Source organism: Stegastes partitus, unplaced genomic scaffold, assembly GCF_000690725.1.
Source record: "Stegastes partitus isolate 25-593 unplaced genomic scaffold, Stegastes_partitus-1.0.2 Scaffold953, whole genome shotgun sequence".
Classification (NCBI taxonomy): domain Eukaryota; kingdom Metazoa; phylum Chordata; class Actinopteri; family Pomacentridae; genus Stegastes; species Stegastes partitus.
This window is the reverse complement of record NW_007578684.1, coordinates 219,564-238,464: the sequence shown is the minus strand read 5'-3', so window position 1 is coordinate 238,464 and position 18,901 is coordinate 219,564. Positions and strand designations below refer to the sequence as shown.

The window sequence follows — 18,901 nt, the reverse complement described above, 5'->3', positions numbered from 1 at the left end:
TGTATTCTGTATGCGTGTTTCGTGGCTACATACCTCTGCTTGCTGTTTGAGGTTTCTAAACTGTACGTCTCCTAACAATTGAAACTCGGCACGTGAGTTTTTCTCCAGAATGAAAGTATCGCACACGACAGCTTTGCAGGCATTCTCAGGCGGGCAGTGCTGCGACACAGCGACATTATTCATTTTAATAAGTAATTCATGATTTCGCGACATGTTCTGACGGAATACTTTGACGGTGTTGTACGTACCTCAGATTTTGGGTCAGCAGAGGGCGCGCACTGAGTTTTGTTCTGAAAAAGAAAAAGTCAGGTAAGCATTGAAGATTTAATCCACAGCAAAGTAAGAACTCGAAAGAAAAAAACAGCTCCGGCCAAAATTACCTTCCCCACAAAGACTTGGTAGTTGTTCATTGTAAAGTTGTGTTCCAGTTCAGTTGGGAAGAACAGCGACACGGTGAGAGGAAAATCATTGAAACCGATGTTATCGATCTGTGAACGGGGACAGGAAGTAGATTCATTTTAGAAACGCAGCTTTGGGAAATTTAGCGTTGACTAAAATGACGCGACAGCAGGTTAGCTTAGCATAGCATATATTTAAATCTAGCGCAAACAGCTGGCTTGGCTCTGTCTAAAGGTAACAAAAGCTTCCTGTAAGCACCTCGAAATCTCACCGAGTAGCACATGATGTCTCAATTTCCTTAGTTTGTTGGGTTTGAAAGACTTGTTAGTTTTTTTTTTTTTAAGAATCACTGAAATTGCACCATTTAATGAGACAGAAAATGTAAAAACAGACATGTGGAAAAATAATCAAAATCACTTTATTATACCTGTTTATCTTTTCCTTTTTTAAAAATGCCAAAAATATTTTTTTCACTACAATTCTGTAAAAAAACAAACAAATCTGCATTCACTGGTGCGACTATGAAGCCGACAGTGACTCAGCTGTTACCGACGGTCATATGACTACGATTCTGGGGTTTAACTGCAGGCAGTGTTGATGCAGAGCACAGAGGAAACAATTATGGAAACAAATTGAAAATGTAATAAATGAATGCATCTTGGCTCAAAAAGCAGAGGAGCAAGTTGTTGGAAGATGCATTGGGCATGGTGAAGCATCTTGTGGAGTTGATGTGCGATGGGGAGAAGTTTGTACAGGCTGTAAAAATCAAAGTATGGAAACAAATTCAATTGTGTTGGATCGCTGCAGAACAATGAAGCGCCTCACCCTGTATATCGTAAGGATTTTTTTAGGCTCAGCATCCTCTGCTGTGAAGTTCAGATAGGTGATGGTGTCTTCGCTCCTGGAAAGGATACAAGATGATTAGACAGCTGCTGGCTGGATTAAATAAGTCATGCATCATATACGTGATATAAAATATTGTTTATGTGAAATGTGCTGCTTACACTGTTAGTGCCGTTTTGATTTCATATTGCACCTGGACAGGTTTGGTCTTGGAAGCGGGACTGGTGGAGTTTGAATTATCACTGATGGATGAAAAAGACATGTTTTGTCAATATCAAACATCGCTAGATTGTTAACCGTCTGAACAGTTTCTGGGCGTTATTTCTTGTTTTTTCCTCGCTGGAGGTTAATTTTTTTTTACTGCAATATAAAATCTTACATCTCTATGGAAACAGAGCAACCATGTCGAGGAGAGAGAACTCAGAAATATCTTCTGTGCAGTGTGACACGTTAAAAATGCTACAAATCATGCAAGAAAGTGAAATTATTATTATTATTTCCCAGTAATAATAATAATAATACAAACTGGAATCAACATCTACAATATTTTCATGTGTCCAGTACTGGGAAAAAAAATGATGACTTTACTTACTGTAGATATTTTACTATTTATATTTGAACATTTTCCGACACCTTTCTCCTTTCTGGTCTGTGTAAACACAACCTGCAGCTTCGTCTAACAGTCCCTGAAGTTTTCTCATATGAGCGTTGGTTCAGCTGAATCACTAATGGCTTCACGGTTGTACTGAGCAGTGCAGAATAATTAGTTTTATTACAGACTCTGGTTCGTGCAAATGCTTATTTGCTGGCATTTTAAAAAAGAGAGAGAGAGACATGTAGAGTAAAGAGATTTGAGTGAAGTATCACGAATATTGGCTTAGATTTGCTTAAATTTCCTGACAGAACCGCACAAGTTTGATGATAAGTTTGAGGATTGTCTGAAAGTTAAAAAACTGACAATTCTCTCTGTTTTCACTTTTTGCCTCTGATATTTGGTATAATTTAAAAAGAAAGAAAGAAAAGAAAACATGCCTGATAAACCAGCCAAAAATTACACAATTCGTCAGAGCCAGAAACTAAAAAAGCTGAAGAATTGTTGGATTTTCGAAAAGGTCCTTAAAGAAAATGTATGATCTGCAGCTTCGTCATGAAAAAATAGCCAAGTCTAGGCTTAAAATTGTGATATTTCATTTAAGTCGCTTTCTTCTACGTGTCTCATTCAAAAATTCACCATGAATTAACATTTTGCACGAATCAGAGTTTGTAAAAAAACTAAAAAATTGTTCACTCCTAAGTGCAACCTATAAACCATGAAAGTCTGTCACAAACAGCCACATGACAACAATTCTGAGTTTTCAGGTGAACTGTGGGCAGTATTTACACCGAGCAGACAGCAAAAGAGACTGAGAGGGAACTAAAACATATATTTTATGGCTCAAAAACAGCACACAGAATTTAAAGGAGGAACTAGGAGTGCTGTGAACTATGTCTTGTTTCCTTTCCCTTTTGTTTGTAAAAAAGTAAACTAGCTGATCTATAGAGCGGGGTGCCCTTTTTTTTTCTCTCAAATATCAGTAATACCAACTCAAAAAATGTTGTATATGTTGGTTCTATTTAAAAAAAATAATCAAAGTAATTCAACTTTTTTTTTCATCTTTATGATTTGTGGCGATATAACTGTCGTGCCGCACAGAAGACATTTCTGAGCTTTCTCTGCTTCCAGCTGTGGTTGTGCTGTTTCCACAGAGGTGCAGGTAAAAAATGAGGCCACAGCGAGTAGAAGTAAGAAGGCCTGTACCTTGTTGCATCAACGGTCACATAGATCGTGTCATTCCAGTCATAGTCATCCATGATGCGGAAAGAGACGTTAAATGTTGCCTTTGCAAGAAAAGAGAAAAAAGAAGACAGCGATGTGAGATGTGACACAAAGAAAAACAGGAAATTTGTTTGTGGGAAAAGTTGGTCGATCATGTCGGAGGCTTGGCGAGCTGGTCACAGTTCTTCATTTGTGAAACTTCACTTCTGTCTGTTTGGAGCGTGTCTGGGTGTGGTGTGACTCACAAAGGATCTGCTGCGATACACAGGAAGGCTGACACCACATTTAGCTTTATCGAGCACTCCTTCCACACCGTTGCAGTCGTACAGAGTCGGTCTCGTTGCCTGTTTTCAGAAAAAAAAAAAAAACATTAACTGAAACCCTCAGTAATAACAGCGCAGTAGTTGAAATGAAATTGTTGGCCACTGGGGTTTTTTGTTTTTTCTTTTTTTTTTAAAACTAAGTAGGGTTGGTGTTGAGAGCAGTTGCACATCCTGTGTGGGTTTCATGTCCTACAAAAAGTCTGATCTGTTTCCTCTTCTTCTGTGGTGGCACAGAAAAGAATGGAGTAAACGAGCAACTGAATGTGGCACTTATGCACATCTGTTTGTTTAATAAATGCCATTTTTTTCTGAGGGTGATTTATAACCAAACTCATAATTAGGTATTAAAGTATAAATACACTTTGGCTAATTGTCAAAAAAAACATTAGTTTTATGTATTTATGTGCAGTGATTGTAGTTAGATTTGTGCAACCATGTATGTTTATGAAAGACATGCATTATTACTGTCATCATTGCTATACGAGTAATTGCATTATATTAGGTGCCTTGAAATTAACTGGATAAATTAAACTGAATCTATAGTGTGTTGCTAAAATTACAGGAACCGTTATGTTTGTCTTCACATCCGGTCTTTTTGCCACACAAGGGCCATTGTAGGTTAGAAAATTTGACTTGCAGTCGGAGGGTAACTTTGCGAGAAAAAAAAACAAAACCCTTGAACATTCTCTGACAAACACACAAGAAAAATAGCATGTTGCTCTTTGCATTGGTTAGCTCTGAATAGGCTGATTGAATATTATCATTAAAAGAGTTCATTTAGCTTTGTAGTTATCAGATTTTCTGCAGCGCACTTTTACACGTGTAGGGAAAGTCCTTTAGATCTGTGAACTGATTTTGATGTGCAAATTCATGCCATGCTGTTCAAAAAAGCATCGTTTATGATAAAAGTAGTCACTGGGTGTAAATCAGTGGTGGGACATGATGTATGAGTTCCAGGGTAACATCACCTCTACAAGAGCTGTCATGGAGTAGGAGAGGCCTGGGGGGTAGGTAATTATAAAGCCGGTCTCGTACGAGTCATCACCATTATTGGACAGTTTCAAAAACAGGTGGAAGTAACTGTCTTCTGCCACCACCAACGTCGGACTCCTAAAAGAAACAGAGCCGTTCTTACACTTGGTCATGTGGTGCTTATCTCACAATAGTTGTGCTGTGTTTGTCAAATGTACGTACGTGAAGTTGAAATCCACCTCGAGTTCGGCAATACAGATGTCATTTTTTCTACAGTGCTTTTCAAAGGGAATCTGTAACAAAACAACAACAACAACAACAAAAAAAAAGCATTTATATTCACTTTATTTCTAGAGCAAATTTAGAAAGATGGTTTGAGCAGCACAGGAGTCCTTTGGCACATAAAGGACAAAATAGATACGACTGACTGATAATATGAATCAACTGACAAGCTGATGTCAGTTTCCATTCGTGTCTGTTCCCAATGTGTGCATCTTTCTTCCCATAAATCCACACATTTATTACATTTTTCCGGGGTTGGGCCACAGTGGCAGCTGACTAAGCAGGAAACTCGAGGCATCCCTCTTCCATCGCCTCCTGGTTGATCTTGAGGCATTCCCTGGCCAGATGAGATATATAATCCCTCCAATTAGTTCTGGGTTTACCCTGAGGTCTCCTCCCAGTTGTGCATACCTAAAAAACCTCCAAGGGAAGACGCTCATGGGCCATCCTAGCAGCTACCCTACGCCGATCTCCTGGTTGCTCGAGCTCCTCACCCTAACTATAAGGCTCTCGAGCCACCCTACAGTGGAAACTCAACATTGTTGCTTATATCTGTTCTGTCACTCTTTCAGTCAGTACCCAGAGCCCATAACCACAGATTGAAGGTTGGAATATAGATCATTAAATGAAGATCTTCATCTTCTGGCTAAGCTCGCTCATTGGCACAACAACGCCCACATTACTGCTGATGTCGCACCATTCGGTTTGTCCTTCTCACACTTTTTTTCTCATCACTTATGAACAACATCCTGAGAAACTTAAAGTCCTTCACCTTGAGAAGCAACTTACCCCCAACCCTGAGGAGCATTCTACCAGTTTCTGGCAGAGAACCAACTCATAAGAGTTGACTCAGCTGCTTCACACTGGGCTACAAACTGCCCCAGTTTGCACTGAAGGTCTAATGAATCCAACCCAAACAGGACTGAACCAAACAGGGGCAACCTAAGTGGAGTCCAACCCCCGTATAATTACAGGCAAAGTAAAAACTACTGCAGACTTTTCCTGTTTGATGCACATATCTCCAACCATCACAACGTCAAAATCTGGGATTCATTCTCTTTAGAACTGCCATTGAATTTCAACGACCTTTGAGGGAGATTAAACGGTAAATTTGTGGGGTGACTGCATTAAATCTAAACAGAATGTGACGGAACAACTACTGTTTCCTGTTCTATCCTGTGTTCCAACATGGCAAGTGTATGTTCGCACCTAAAACTTGGTCAGGTAGTGCTGCATGCATTTGTAGCTTAACTCTCCATCTTCATCCATTTACCATCCATTTGATCGTTTCAGTTCGTTTCTCATGATGCCTTTATTGTGAACAGTTTTGAAGTGTTATGGTTCACAGAGGAGTTTGTGGATGCAAAAGGTTGCACCGCTCCCCACCACTGGATGGCTGATGGCCATGCCACATTTAACATTCAAAGAAAACTTCCAGGATACACTCTCCTACAATCCCACAAACCCTTGTCTGTGGTCACGTTACATACCTCGACATCCGACTGATTCTTGCTGTCCACATTCAAGACGGCACCCGCGCTCTCCCCATCCGGCTGGGAAAATTCTAGTTTGATGCTGAGGGGCGATAGTGTGTCTTTCACACATTTCTGCAAAACAAAAAGAAAGAAGACTTATTTACATCAGCAAAGACATTTACCACTGATCATTTCTTCAGCGCAGACAAGAAACTGCGATAACGTGACAGAAATTGTTGCTGTATAGGTAACTAAAGGAATACATGTCAGTAAATAACTTGAAGTCAAAAGTCAAGTGAACTTCAATTCAAAACAATAAGTAGAATGCAGACCTATTAGATGGCTAAAGCAGACATTTTAAGGCCGTAGCACCAGACTGTTTCTTTAACTGGCTAAAGTTACTCAATGCAAAGTTTGCTGCATAGGTTAAAAATGTACAAAATAACTCGTAGAGGTCTGAATGTATGAATAATTAAAAATATACAGATAGGAGATATCTTCTCCTTTACAGTACGTGTATGGATATTCTTCTTACTGGCATGTAGACGGTGTGGTTGAAGCAAAGTTCCTTATTCTCAAGCTCAAAGGTACTCATACGATTCCTGGCTTTCTTTTCAGTTTCATTTAAGAAACCTCGAGATATTAGTCTCCTGGGATCCACAGCGATTATGTACGAGATGTTCAGTTTGGAGCTTGCTGCATCACAAAGGCAAACAGCATGGTTAAGATATGGCACTGTTACTGAACATAACATTTGTGGCACAAGTCCATACCTGCTTTGCTGTTTGTTGCTTCTACCATTTGAAAGCAGGCCGTTAATGTAACCAAAGGTAAACTTCCATCTGAGCCGAGGCAGTCAAATTTGTCAGTGCTTATCTCGTTAGGTTGAAAAGACAGACGAGCCGAGACATTAAAGACAGGCCTGGAGCTGGAAGACAGTGGTGGAACATGGATTGTTAGACGAGTGCTTGAAGGAACGGTGAGCAAGGCACCAATCAGGATTTCACCTTCTGGCTTCATTTATTTATGACATCTAGTCTCATCTCTCATTGGTTTTAGTAATTTGTCCGCCAATGCGTTCCTCTATTTTGTTGTTACAACTGAGCTCTGATATATAGTCTGACTTTTGAAACACCATAGGGTTAGAAACTGTGCATACACTTCTCAACCTCAGACATAATGTACCCAGTTTCCATACCTTAAGATAACAGCAGTGCCCTGTGACCCAATCACAATATCTGGGAGTTTGTCTTCTCCAAGGTCGATGTCCCCATCGATGGCCAGTCCAAAGAATCTCATCCCAGAATCTATTCTTGCTCCCTCGATTCTCTGGGACAACAAAATAATTTGGCAACTGAAACAGTGTCTGATTTGCACACATATTTGAAGATAGAAAGGTGGCAAACAGGATACGAATGGTCAATATAACTTGGCTTTTTTGATAAGAATTGACAAAAAAAGAAATACTCTTTCGTGTCGAAGAAAAAAAAGATTTCTATAAATTCATGTCAATTAATTAAAATATCAAAAGTGCCTTGCCTAAGTATTCACCCCCTTCAAGTAAGTATTTAATAGATTCCCCGTTGGCCGCAGGTACAACACTGAGCCTGTGTGGATAGGTCTCAATCAGCCTGAACGTCTGGACGCTGCAATTTTAGCCCATTATTGCTCAAACTCTGTCAGGTTTGCACAGGGAGCGTCACTTTTCAAGTGCTGCCACAATTTCTCAATTGAATTGCGATCTGGGCTCTGACTTAGCCTCCAGAACATTCACCTTGTTGTCTTTAAACCATTTTTGCGTAGCTTTGGTTGTACACTTTGGGTCATTGTCTTGCTGGAAAACAAACCTTCTCTCCAAGTCGCAGTTCTTTGCAGAATGATCGGGTTGTCCTCTGGGATTTCTCTACACTTTGCTGCTTCATTTCATTTCATTGCTTCATTTTACCCTCTACCTCTACGAGCCTTCCAGGGCCTGCTACTGACAGGGATGCCCACATCACGATGCTGCTCAGCTCCTGAAGCTTGTAACTCCTTAAGAGGGCTCATAGGTGTCTTGGTGGCCTCCCTCTCTAGTTTCTTTCTTGTCTGGTCACTCAGTTTTTGAGTTTTGGTATGCAGATTTATTCATGTACCACATGCATCCACTTTTTAATGATTAGTTTAACTGTAGTGTTCTTTTGCCTTCATGGTGTAGTCCCATCCAGGAGTACTGATTCACCAGTGGCTGGACCTTCCTGATACAGGTGTCTTTATACTACAATCCCTTGTAATTGTGTGATTTCCACTACCAATTGGCTGTGCCTGTGTTGAGATAGGTGAGTCACTTAAATGGGGTAAATACTTATACAATCACTTTTTCAAGGTAAATACCAAACTTGCTAAAAAAAAAAAAAGGTTGACTCGAATGGACCCGACATTCATGGTCTCCGCTACAGTGATGACTCAGTGCCAGCAGTCTCTCACCTGGCTGCAGTCTTTGCGTATCCCGTTGTGTCTGTCTCCGAGGTACAAGTACACAACCCCTCTGTTATCATCGTCAAGGGGGGCTCCAACAGCAACATCTCTGAGCCCATCTCCATTGAGATCTGCAAGAATTGATATGCTGGTGCCAAATCTGCCCATGGATGGAGCCATCACGGTCATTTTACTTTCCAGTTCCATCTAAAGGAAATAGGGACGCGATTTTATGCATTTAGAAAATAAAAGCGTTAATAATCTCAGTGTCTGAATATAATCGCATTTGAAGTCCACCTTGTCAGTCAGTGTGTAGATGTAGATGCGGCCTTCTTTCTTCTCGAGTGGCTCGAAAAACAGCGGAGCTCCCACCAGCAAAAAATCAGTGTTACCATCTGAGTCAACATCCGCTGAGCACAGCTCTGCACCGAAGTAGGAACCAATCTGAAAAGTTATGTCTTTCAAGTTAATAAATGTATATATCCATAATGTATGCAAGGAGAGTTAGGACAGACATATATTGTGCTTCACACAACTCTGGCATAGTTTCTTTTGAGGCAAATTTTGTGCCAGTGCAAGGAAGTTCTCTGGCTTCCTCCCTGAAACCACAAAAGTCTACCTTTGCACATGTTCATAACGGTGCACGTATCTTTGAATGCAAAATGCATGTAAGATAGCAGATTTTACTGAGAAAATCTGTATCCCTTCCAAGCTAAACTATAATCAGGGATGTAAGTAAGCTTTCAAAGTAAAACTTGAAGCAAAATTGTTGACGTTGGCTCTAATGGTGGCATAGTAAAAACAAAAGAAGCTTTTGTTCAGTTCCAACAGCAGACTGAGGTTTAAACACGATCAACATGGCACGCTTAGTGCTGTCTAGAATCTGCATGATAAATAAAAAACGAAAACAATCTTTGTCAGGAGAGTTACCAACCTGGTCGCCGTCTATTCTTTGGGCTGTGGTCCAGTTCTCACCTCGGTTTATGAAAAGTACGACCCGACCTGTGTGCTCAAACCTTGGTGCACCCGAGAAATATAGAGGAACACCGTTCCTCCTTCCAACGGAAATGGAGTAGCCTGCAACAGACAGTCACATATTTGCTAAATGTTCATTTTTCTCAGATAAGTAATACCACAGACATGGACCTGTGTTCACTGTTAAGAAACATGACACTATTGTTGTCTTACTACATTGTAAAACACACAAACAAACACTGCTGGCATTAAAAAACAGTGGAATTCGATGACTTTTGAAAAGTGTAAAACTGTGATGATAATGATAAATATCCATAAAATAAGGGTGTTTTTTTTTTTTAGCGTATTTATGTGCGGAAAATGCTGTAAAAGTCGTGCAACTTCATGGTGCAACGTTGCAAACAAACGATGAGTTTTGACCTTTCTTATATAGTTACCGTGTAAACTGATGCTTTTTTTTCAGTGATTTCACTCGATATTATCTGTGTTTTACCAAAACAGGAAAAATCTTTGAAATAACTGTTTAAAACAATTCACCATTTTTCAGTCCATTCATTTGATTTTTGAAATCATTACAGTTTTGGCCCGTTTTTTGGGGTTAACTGTGTAAACAAATGCCTTTTTTGTCCCTCAGAGATTTATTTTAGTTGCTGAGGAGCAGTGGTGGCATTCGTCCAACGCAGGACTTTCACGCAGGAGATTCGGATTCATGTCGACGTTGAACCAGTATTATTAACTTTGTTTTCAGATTACACACCGTTTGGTTAGGTTTAGGAGTAAATAACAACCCTTTCACAATATGTCCATGAGTGTTGAGTCGCGTCACAACTAATATTCCATCGGCTGCAAATAAATGACGTAACCAGGGAGAAAATATTCTCAAAATCTAATTGAGAATGTGGTTAAGTTGCATAAGAGTGCAATTTTTCTTATCTTAAGTTAAAAAAACAATGACATTCAAGTTAGAGGAACAGACAATTTGCAAAGAGATGAAAAAACAGTTTACCCAAGTAGGAGTCCTGCGTCATCTCCGGATCTTTAATCTGTTCATCCTTGTTTTCTTGCATTTGTTGGAGAGAACCACGCCAGCTGTTGGATCCCACAGAACCCAGAATTAAGGTATCCTGTTCACAGAAAAGTCTCGTCAGAACACAGAGAGGAACTGAGACACCAAGAGTAGTCATGTTGAAAGGTGACAGGTCAAACTGCTTGACAGGAAATCGCTCAGAATCAGAGATCAGTTGAGCGTGGATTCTCATGGTGACGTCTAATTATTAATCATCGCAGTCGTCGCTTTGGTCTCTTGGCTTTTAATCCAAGTCTTTGCATGTCATCCTGAAACAGTCTGATTGCTTTGTTTGTGTGTTTGAGAGTGTTGTGTTAAGGCTCTGCCCAGTAGAATGCTTTAGGTGTAGTTGGTGTATTTTATATCTTGTAGTCTCTTTTCACGTCATTGAGGAGTGTCACACCCTTTCTAGGGCTGCCTATTATGAATGCTGCCCATCTTCCCCAGGTCCAGGCAGCCGCGAAGTCCAAAAAGTACAATTTTTATATTCATTTAAACTATTTACAAGCGCGAGGAGTCGAGCCGAACTCCTTGTTTCCACACAAATTTGCCTTGATGTCTGTAAATCCTGATAATATACAGACTGCGTGCCCTGGTGTTCAGCGCAAGGTCATGAATTTAATTACAGATGGATGGAAACTTCACCGCAGCGTCTGAGGCTGTCGGTTTTTGATGTCCACTTATATGGAATATGTGCCTGAGAGAAATGAGTGAGTTGTTAAGCTAGTTTAGTAAAATATTTTGTTATAGGACGTATAAAGCACTACAGTGGGTGGGTTCTCTGCATGTTGCACGTCTTAAACGAGCTAGACTAATTTGTTTAGTTGTTATACATTTAAACAACAAAACAGCCTGTTACCCTCTTAGCTAAATCACTTTTCCAACTTCCTGGTGCCCACAGTCCGGTAACACCGTAATCCATTAAAAAAAAAAAACGTTTCGATTTACTTGAGGCAAACTCCAGAAGAAAAAGAAACCCTGACGTTTCACAAACACATCAGCGATCACGGATTCTCTCATAGGAATGAATGGAGTTGCGGTTAAGTCGTGGACGCAGGCAGAAACAACAACCAAAAGGAACTATCCAGCAAAATACGTAAACCAGGATGTGGAAATGAGGCGCTAGTTCCACGGCTAGCTAAAAGTGATGATCAAAAAATAAGAGATAAGTTGAAGCAGTTCTTATTGTTATTTAGATACTGACAGTTGTCCTGGTGAATGATAAAATGTTGTCCAGGGATGCTTTGGCTGAATCTGAGCGCTCAGTTATTTCTGTGCGTCTGTATCCATCGACCTTTTGTTGCATCATCGATGCTGTGGTCGCCCCGCAGCAGCATGTCAACAGTCAGCAACCAGTTTTCTTATCAGGGCTTTACATCTTGTTTGCACCAAGCTGTTGTCAAGGAAACACGCACACCTACATCCTCCAAGTCATTTTTGACTTTCTGTGAACTCCTGAAGGGATTTTTTGATCTGAGCTCATCCACGAGTCATCCGGCTTGCTTGCTATTTTCTGGCTGTCCGGTGCACACCTGCTTCTCAAAGATTCATGTCGATGCGGATTTACCTCGTGAGTCCTCTCAGGGCACCTCACAGAGTGGAAATACAATAAGATGTCACAGAGGAAGAACTTCAAACTTCCTGTGAGCAAGCACTGGGTAACAGTGAGAAGAAATTAAAAAACACTCTTTCACCTGGAAGAACCAGGCTCAGGACGGGCGACCAGCTGCGATCAACGACCTTTTATATCTCAAATTGATTTATTTTGCCCTTTCTGCTGGAAGCTGGAGGCGCAATCATATTTCTAAGAGATAAATAATGTCTGAGGAAAGACTGAGGAAACCCAGCTGAGTGTCATCTGGACACGACACAAAGAAATCTGACCTTTGGACAAAGGATGGACACGGCCACTAGTCTGCTTCAGTTTGATTAAAAAACAGAACAGATTCTGAAATGCTTCCATTTCCACTTCTTGCATTTTTAAACATTTCTAAAACCCTAAACTTTCAGATTTTTTAAGGTTCACATGAAAATATCACAGATTTTCAGTGTGGACTCAGACTTGGGTTCCCGCTGTATACTTAGATGTATTTTGGTAGCAACATACAGGTCTGAGTTTGTGACTTTTGCTGTGCTACAGATCTACAATCAGATGTTCTTTTTGCAAAGGAAATTAAACATATTAAAATAGGAAGCACTACAGTCATAACACATTTTCAGTGTTTCCGTTTTGGGCGTTTCATTTGAGTAGTTAGTCAAAGTGCAAAGGTTTTAAAGCTTTGCCACTGCTGCACCCTTCTACACTCACCACTGTGACCTCTAGTCATTGGTAAGGTGGCCTTCCCTTCATCGTCGGCGGCTTCACCACTGGTTTCAATTCTGGTCAAGACACCTCCCTACCTGTCCTCTCTTCTTCAAGTCGCCCATAATTCTTATCGTACTAGGTCTAGTGAATACATCAAGCCCATCATCGCCAACATCTCTACTATTTTTGGCCGTAACTCCTTTCACTTTGCAGCAGCTAATGACTGGAACACCTTAAAAACACCCTCAAACTAGCAACTCTGACTCTGAGTTGACTGTTGCTCCTGCTGATCACTCCAGATTTTACTTACATGCTTACATATACACACACACTTTCTTACACATCTTTTTTCACTCACATGCATATGCTCCCATGCTTCTCACTTGTTTAATTTTGTTCTATGTTGTCTTTATGTGTCTACTGGTGTCTGTAATTTACTTGTGTATTTGTTCCTGCTGGCGTCTCTTGGCCAGGTCATGTTTGTAAATGAGAATTGGTTCTCAAATATTTTTTAACCTGGTAACATAAAGGTGAAATTAAAAAAAATGAAAAGATGTTGAGGTGAGTTCTTTACTCAGAATGTAAAGTGTGTGATGCATCTCTTATCCTGACTTATTCATAATTCACTCTTGAACAACCTGCACTCGTATGTGTGCATGTTCAGGAAAGCACCATGCAAAACGTGTGGATTTTGACGTTACTCACCTCGTAGAAGGCGACACTGAAACCGCTCTGAGACATCTCGTTAGTCATGTCTTCTGCCCGAGCCACTTTGGTGCCTGCATGTGAGAAGCTGTGGGGGTTAGTCGTGCATCATGCAGGGGCGCCCCACAGAGATCAAATGAATGCATCAGCGAAATGGCAAAACAACGTTGAAGTTCACCTTCGATGTTGAAGATGCTGTTCTGAAATGTTTCCAGTACCCCCGTTAGTCCGTTGTAGTCCTCAATTTTGAAGGCATTTTTGTCTTTGGGTTCAGAAGCGATGGCCCTGAATTTGTCCAGGTTAGCGTATTTGACCTGAAAGCAGAGTGTCGCTTTGAATATGAAGCAACTCCCAGCCTGACGTTGTTGTTGAACTCAAAGCTAAAACTGAAGCTAGTTTAAAGCTGCTTACCATATTGCACGAGACAATAATGTTTACATTTTTCTGTGTTTGTCTAGTTTGTTTAATAGAAAGTCCAGAACTTCCATAGGATTAGACCTACAGTTCTAGGATTTCACACAGGTCAATCAAACCGTACATGATATCAATTCGGTGGCTACCACCAAGAGAAGAAACAGCAGGTTTCACAGGAGAAGAGCAGCGGTTTCCAAAACCAGACAAGGTGCCTCAGGTCAGGTCTCTAGTTTTGTTCAACATTACACACTGTGAACGTTCTACTGTAACGTTCTCAAGTGTCTGAGGGAGAAAACTTAGTGCAAATGACCTAATTTGCGCCTCAACAACGTCTGGCCTGTTGAATTTACATTGGTTCACATCAGAACTTTTGGACCACCCTTGGTATGAGCATGCTGGCCTTTTTTTCTGCTGTACAGGGCCTATGAAATAATCCTTTGGTCTAGTGAGGCTGAAATTAAGTTTTTTGGTCGTCAGACTAAGTGCTATGTTTGGCAGACACCAAACACTGCACGTCATGACAAATGCACCATCCCCACAGCGGAGCACGGCGGTGGCACCACGGTGATGTGGGGATGTTTCTCGGCAGCAGGTCCTGGAAGTCTTGTAAACGTAAAGGGTAAAACAAATGCAGCAAAGTACTGTAATTTCCAGACTAGAAGCCGCTATTTTTCTCACACGCTTTGAACACCGCGGCTAAAACAATGATGCGGCTAATTTATGGATTTTTACGATTTTTTAAGAATATGCCTTGAGATGAAAGTATCATTGAGAGCGACAACGAAAGAGAGACTGAGGAAGTGTGAAGTAATTCTGAGGCTGTTCAACTCCGACACTGAAGAAGACGACTTTAGTGGTTTTAATGCGCAGGAGGAAGATGAAGATAGCGATCAATGACTTTTCCTGGTAGGCGACTGTAATTTTTATTTTATATTTAACCAGCCGTGTTACAGGCACTGTTCGGAAAAAAAGCATTTACGTATTTGTGTATGTTACCGGTAATGAAAAGTTAAAAAAAATCTTCCTGTGTTAATATCTCATGTGACAACGTGGACGCCCGCGGCTTATAGATAAGTGCAGCCTCTATATGTACAATTTTTTTTTTCTTTTTAAAGTTAGCGGGTGTGCCTTATATTCAGATGTGCTCAATAGTCCGAAAACTACAGTACATATGAATCCTGAAGAAAAAACCCGATGCAGTCTGCAGGAAAACTACGGCTTTGGAGGAGATTTGTTTTCCAGCAAAAAGACAAAGCTACGCAGAAGTGGTTTAAAGACGACAAGGTGAATGTTGTGGAGGCCCGGTCAGAGCCCAGACCTCAATCCTAATGCTGTGGTTGGGCTTGAAAGCTGCTGTTCAAGTTGACAGAGCTTGAGCAGTTTTGCAGAGAGGAATGAACTAAAATTTTAGTTTCCAGACGCCAAAAGGGTTGAACACTTTTTACAGGCACTGTTTCCATTTGGCTATGCCAGATAGGTGGAAATGTGTCTGTAAAGCAGCTAAAGATGCAGTATTTGCATGATCCATGTCCCTCTGCTTCGACTATGCAGTGAATAGAACAGTTCGGCATTGCATGGGATTGTTTTAGCTGAAAAACTGATAACCTTTTGGACGTATAAGACATCACATCTTACCCCAATGACAAAGCGAATGATGTTTTTTTTATCATATCTTGAGATAATGTGGTTTCCGTCTATGTCACTTGGATCTCCGTCTGTGATTAACACCACAACTTTAGTTGCATCAGGAGAGGCGCCTGCAGCGGTGTTGTCAATCAGTTCATTCCTAAAAGAAAAAAAAAAAAACACATTTTGAGTTAAATAAGGTGCTCATGATGTCGTAGTTGTGCCGGGCCAGTTGTTTGTAATGTGAGTGAACTTACAACACAAAATTTAGTGCTTTGTATGTGTTGGTGAGACTCTTCATGTGGCCGTCTTTCTGAAGTTTAGCAACAGCACGACCAGCTTGATAGTCATTGAAGTCAAAAACTTTCCTCAACCCTGAGGAGAACTGAACTGCTGCAAACTGAAAACAGGAAATAACATACATTATTTATACATCACTATGCAAAGTGTACGACATTTAGTGAATAACGGCAAAGGCATCATGTCTCAGCAGTGCAGCCACCTTGATGGACGTGCCCTCAAGGTTCTTCATTATATCCAATATGAAAACCTTATTCATCTCAAACTCCGTTTCGGTCATACTCTTTGATCCATCAAATAGAAACACGAGGTCCACTGTCTTTTTTGTGCATTCTGGGAATAATAAAAAAAAAAAAAAAACAGAGTAAAAATTTGTCGAGATTATTTAAGCATGACAAAACTATCGAGGATTCGTTTGCTCAAAAAGCTTCTCTTACTTTTGAAGGCGGGCGTGAAAGAGGAGATTTGCTTGAACTGATGGGTGATGTTATAACAGATGCTGTTCAGGTAGGAGTTCCCGTAACATTCATGGGCAACACTCGGACTGCAAACCTGAGCCAGAACACGAGGGATGGAAGAAGTCGGATTCAATGTACGGATTCATTTTGCGGAGACGGGATGCTGCAGAGAAAGTGTGATTTCCTTACAGTGAACCGGGAGCCAGTGGGGTCGGCAGCCATCGACAAGCCAAAGTGCTTCACAACTGTGTCGTTTGGCAGAGAATGTTCTGTTATGAGATAAACAAAACGTTATAGCCTCGTCGTGACTTTTGTCATTTTGCGTTTCATATTTTTGTACTTTTGGAAACTGTACTTTTTGTTTGTTTAAACCTCTGAACCCCAAAAACTTGCTGGAGGGGTTTGAAGGGAAGCTTATCTTTTAAATTACTCTAAATGACACCATTTCTCAGAGCCAGATGCAAGGAAATGGAAAGAATCAGTGGATTTTCAGCTGTCTGGAAAATTATTTCTTTTTAAAAAATGTTTGTAAAACAAATAATCACAGAAATGAATTATTTTTTTTCGATTTACGGCATTATAACTGTGTCAGCTGTGACTCTTTTTCCTTCTAGGCGTGGTTGTTCTGTGTCCACAGAGGTGCAGGACTTTTTATTGCAGTGAAAAATGAGCCCACAGTGAATAAACGTGTGACAGGAGTTTTAAAAACAACACCCAGAAACTACTTGGGGTTCAGAGGGTCGATGTGGCAGTTGAGTGTGTTTGTACCATTCGGGCTGAACCACTTGGTTTGTTCTTGGTTGCGTTTGAATATTCCCCCAGAACCATTCAGCCGCAGAGGTGCAGTGACGATTATCCTGTGGGTCACAATGAATCTATTAATCTGTTCGAACTTGCAATTGAGTTTTGGGGGAAAAAAGAAAACGCTTTTGTAAGCGGTGTGTCAGTGACAGGATGCGTTGTCAGTCTTAGTGTCAAACCACAACCTGTCGCAGCTTCTCACAGGACTCGAATGCAGTCACACACACCAGAATGACGACGCCATCCGCAATTACAGGAATTATTAATATGAACTGAGCTAACGTGCTGTAAAATCAGACTCACCCTTTGTCTCCGCCAGACGCGAACTGAAGCACTTTGTACCCGAAGAAGTCTTTTTGCTCGCCCTTGGAGACAACTGGCTTTGTCGTGTCGATGTTGAAAGTCAAAGCAACAGGGATGGTTGCAGCTGCAAACACAATGTGAACAACTGACCTGCAGCCTGCTTTCAGTTCAGTTACACTTTAATTATATCACATCAAGTCACACCATCAGTGAGCTCTGTGACTTTTAATGTTCTATCATAGAGAGAAACCCAAAAAAGCCAGTGATTTAGCAGGAAGAAGAAAAAACAACACCTTTATCCGATTAATGTTAATGATATAAAATAAATTTAGATTGCAATTTTAAAGTTTACCAGAGTGCTTTGGGACACAAAGCAGAAGCAGGATGCCAAGAAGACAGAGTAACCACAAGAAGCCATGTGATGAGGCAGAACAAAGCAATGCAAAGTTAAGGGGAAACTGAGACGAATTTTGATGCAGGCGGCAAAATCTAAAATGCAATGTCAGTATTTAATCCTCTGAAGCCACCAGCCGGTTAGAAAGACATTTAAAATTGTCCAAAAAAATCAGCGCTAGAAACTCCTAAAACAGGATTAATGGTGAATAAAACGGAGAAAGCAGCAGCGACAGGATCTGACACCAACAGACAGCCAGCTTTGCCCACAGGAGCTTTACACAGTGGAGCCTTAACGCAAAGTTATTTAACCCTTTAAAAAGTCACATTTTGTTCAGTTTTCTCAACCGGCAACAACATATTGTCATCGAAAAAAGTTTGTTTTACTATTTTCTCTGCTGATTTTTTCCCTTCCAGCTCTCCAATAACAATTCAAACAGAAGAAAATGAGTTTTTGCTGCTCAAAGATATTCCCCAAAATGCTCTCAGTAGAAATGAGCAACAAAAACGTACACTTTAAAAGCTGTAAAACTCGCATGAAGCTCTTACAAACCATCTGAGCTGAGCTAGGTGTGACTTCGTGGCTCATTGTGAGGATTTCCTGATCTTCTGTACTTTGAGTTCTTTAGTTCTTGACATTTCAGTGAGGGCTGAAACTTTAAAAAAAAAAACTCTAATATGGGAAAAAAAATGTATGAAGCTACTGATATCCAACAAATTCTACAAAACATTCATTTAATTGCTGTAACTTTGACTTTCAGGGTCTCAAGTCTTAAAATCCCCCCCCCCCAAAAAACAACTCATAAATCCTCCCTGTTGCTGCTTTTGTAGATGAAAAACCGTCTCACATGTGAGCAGAAATATAGAAAAGTTTGCGATCTTACCAGCTGCCACCATGTAGGTGAGCAGGTAGATGCGAGGCTGCATCTTTGAAGGCGAACGCTGCTGCTGCTGCTGCTGCTGCTGCTGCTGCTGGGTCTGTTTCACACAC

The 18,901-nt window shown here is 40.7% G+C and overlaps 2 protein-coding genes across 2 annotated transcripts in view; one reads left to right on the top strand and one right to left on the bottom strand.

Moving 5' to 3' along the window:
- The window catches only part of LOC103366538 (mucin-12-like), a 25,023-nt gene extending 13,439 nt beyond the window's left edge, over positions 1–11,584 (top strand). The window contains exon 11 of the mRNA XM_008294302.1: positions 11,570–11,584. The gene's annotated coding sequence lies outside the window, so the exon portion shown is untranslated. The remainder of the gene's footprint in view (positions 1–11,569) is intronic.
- Positions 1–18,901, bottom strand: part of LOC103366539 (integrin alpha-X) — a 23,956-nt gene extending 5,055 nt beyond the window's left edge. The window contains exons 1-27 of the mRNA XM_008294305.1: positions 18,795–18,901; positions 17,518–17,641; positions 17,182–17,270; positions 16,603–16,682; positions 16,393–16,507; positions 16,158–16,288; positions 15,913–16,055; positions 15,665–15,815; positions 13,794–13,929; positions 13,616–13,689; positions 10,546–10,663; positions 9,499–9,641; positions 8,862–9,008; positions 8,574–8,771; positions 7,309–7,439; positions 6,884–7,038; positions 6,646–6,806; positions 6,126–6,242; positions 4,576–4,646; positions 4,350–4,491; positions 3,304–3,402; positions 3,041–3,120; positions 1,404–1,484; positions 1,225–1,300; positions 381–488; positions 249–290; positions 34–159 (exon numbers count right to left, since the gene is read on the bottom strand). Coding sequence (XP_008292527.1) covers positions 34–159; positions 249–290; positions 381–488; positions 1,225–1,300; positions 1,404–1,484; positions 3,041–3,120; positions 3,304–3,402; positions 4,350–4,491; positions 4,576–4,646; positions 6,126–6,242; positions 6,646–6,806; positions 6,884–7,038; positions 7,309–7,439; positions 8,574–8,771; positions 8,862–9,008; positions 9,499–9,641; positions 10,546–10,663; positions 13,616–13,689; positions 13,794–13,929; positions 15,665–15,815; positions 15,913–16,055; positions 16,158–16,288; positions 16,393–16,507; positions 16,603–16,682; positions 17,182–17,270; positions 17,518–17,641; positions 18,795–18,837 — 3,081 coding nt within the window. The 5' untranslated portion in view covers positions 18,838–18,901. The remainder of the gene's footprint in view (positions 1–33; positions 160–248; positions 291–380; positions 489–1,224; positions 1,301–1,403; positions 1,485–3,040; positions 3,121–3,303; positions 3,403–4,349; positions 4,492–4,575; positions 4,647–6,125; positions 6,243–6,645; positions 6,807–6,883; positions 7,039–7,308; positions 7,440–8,573; positions 8,772–8,861; positions 9,009–9,498; positions 9,642–10,545; positions 10,664–13,615; positions 13,690–13,793; positions 13,930–15,664; positions 15,816–15,912; positions 16,056–16,157; positions 16,289–16,392; positions 16,508–16,602; positions 16,683–17,181; positions 17,271–17,517; positions 17,642–18,794) is intronic.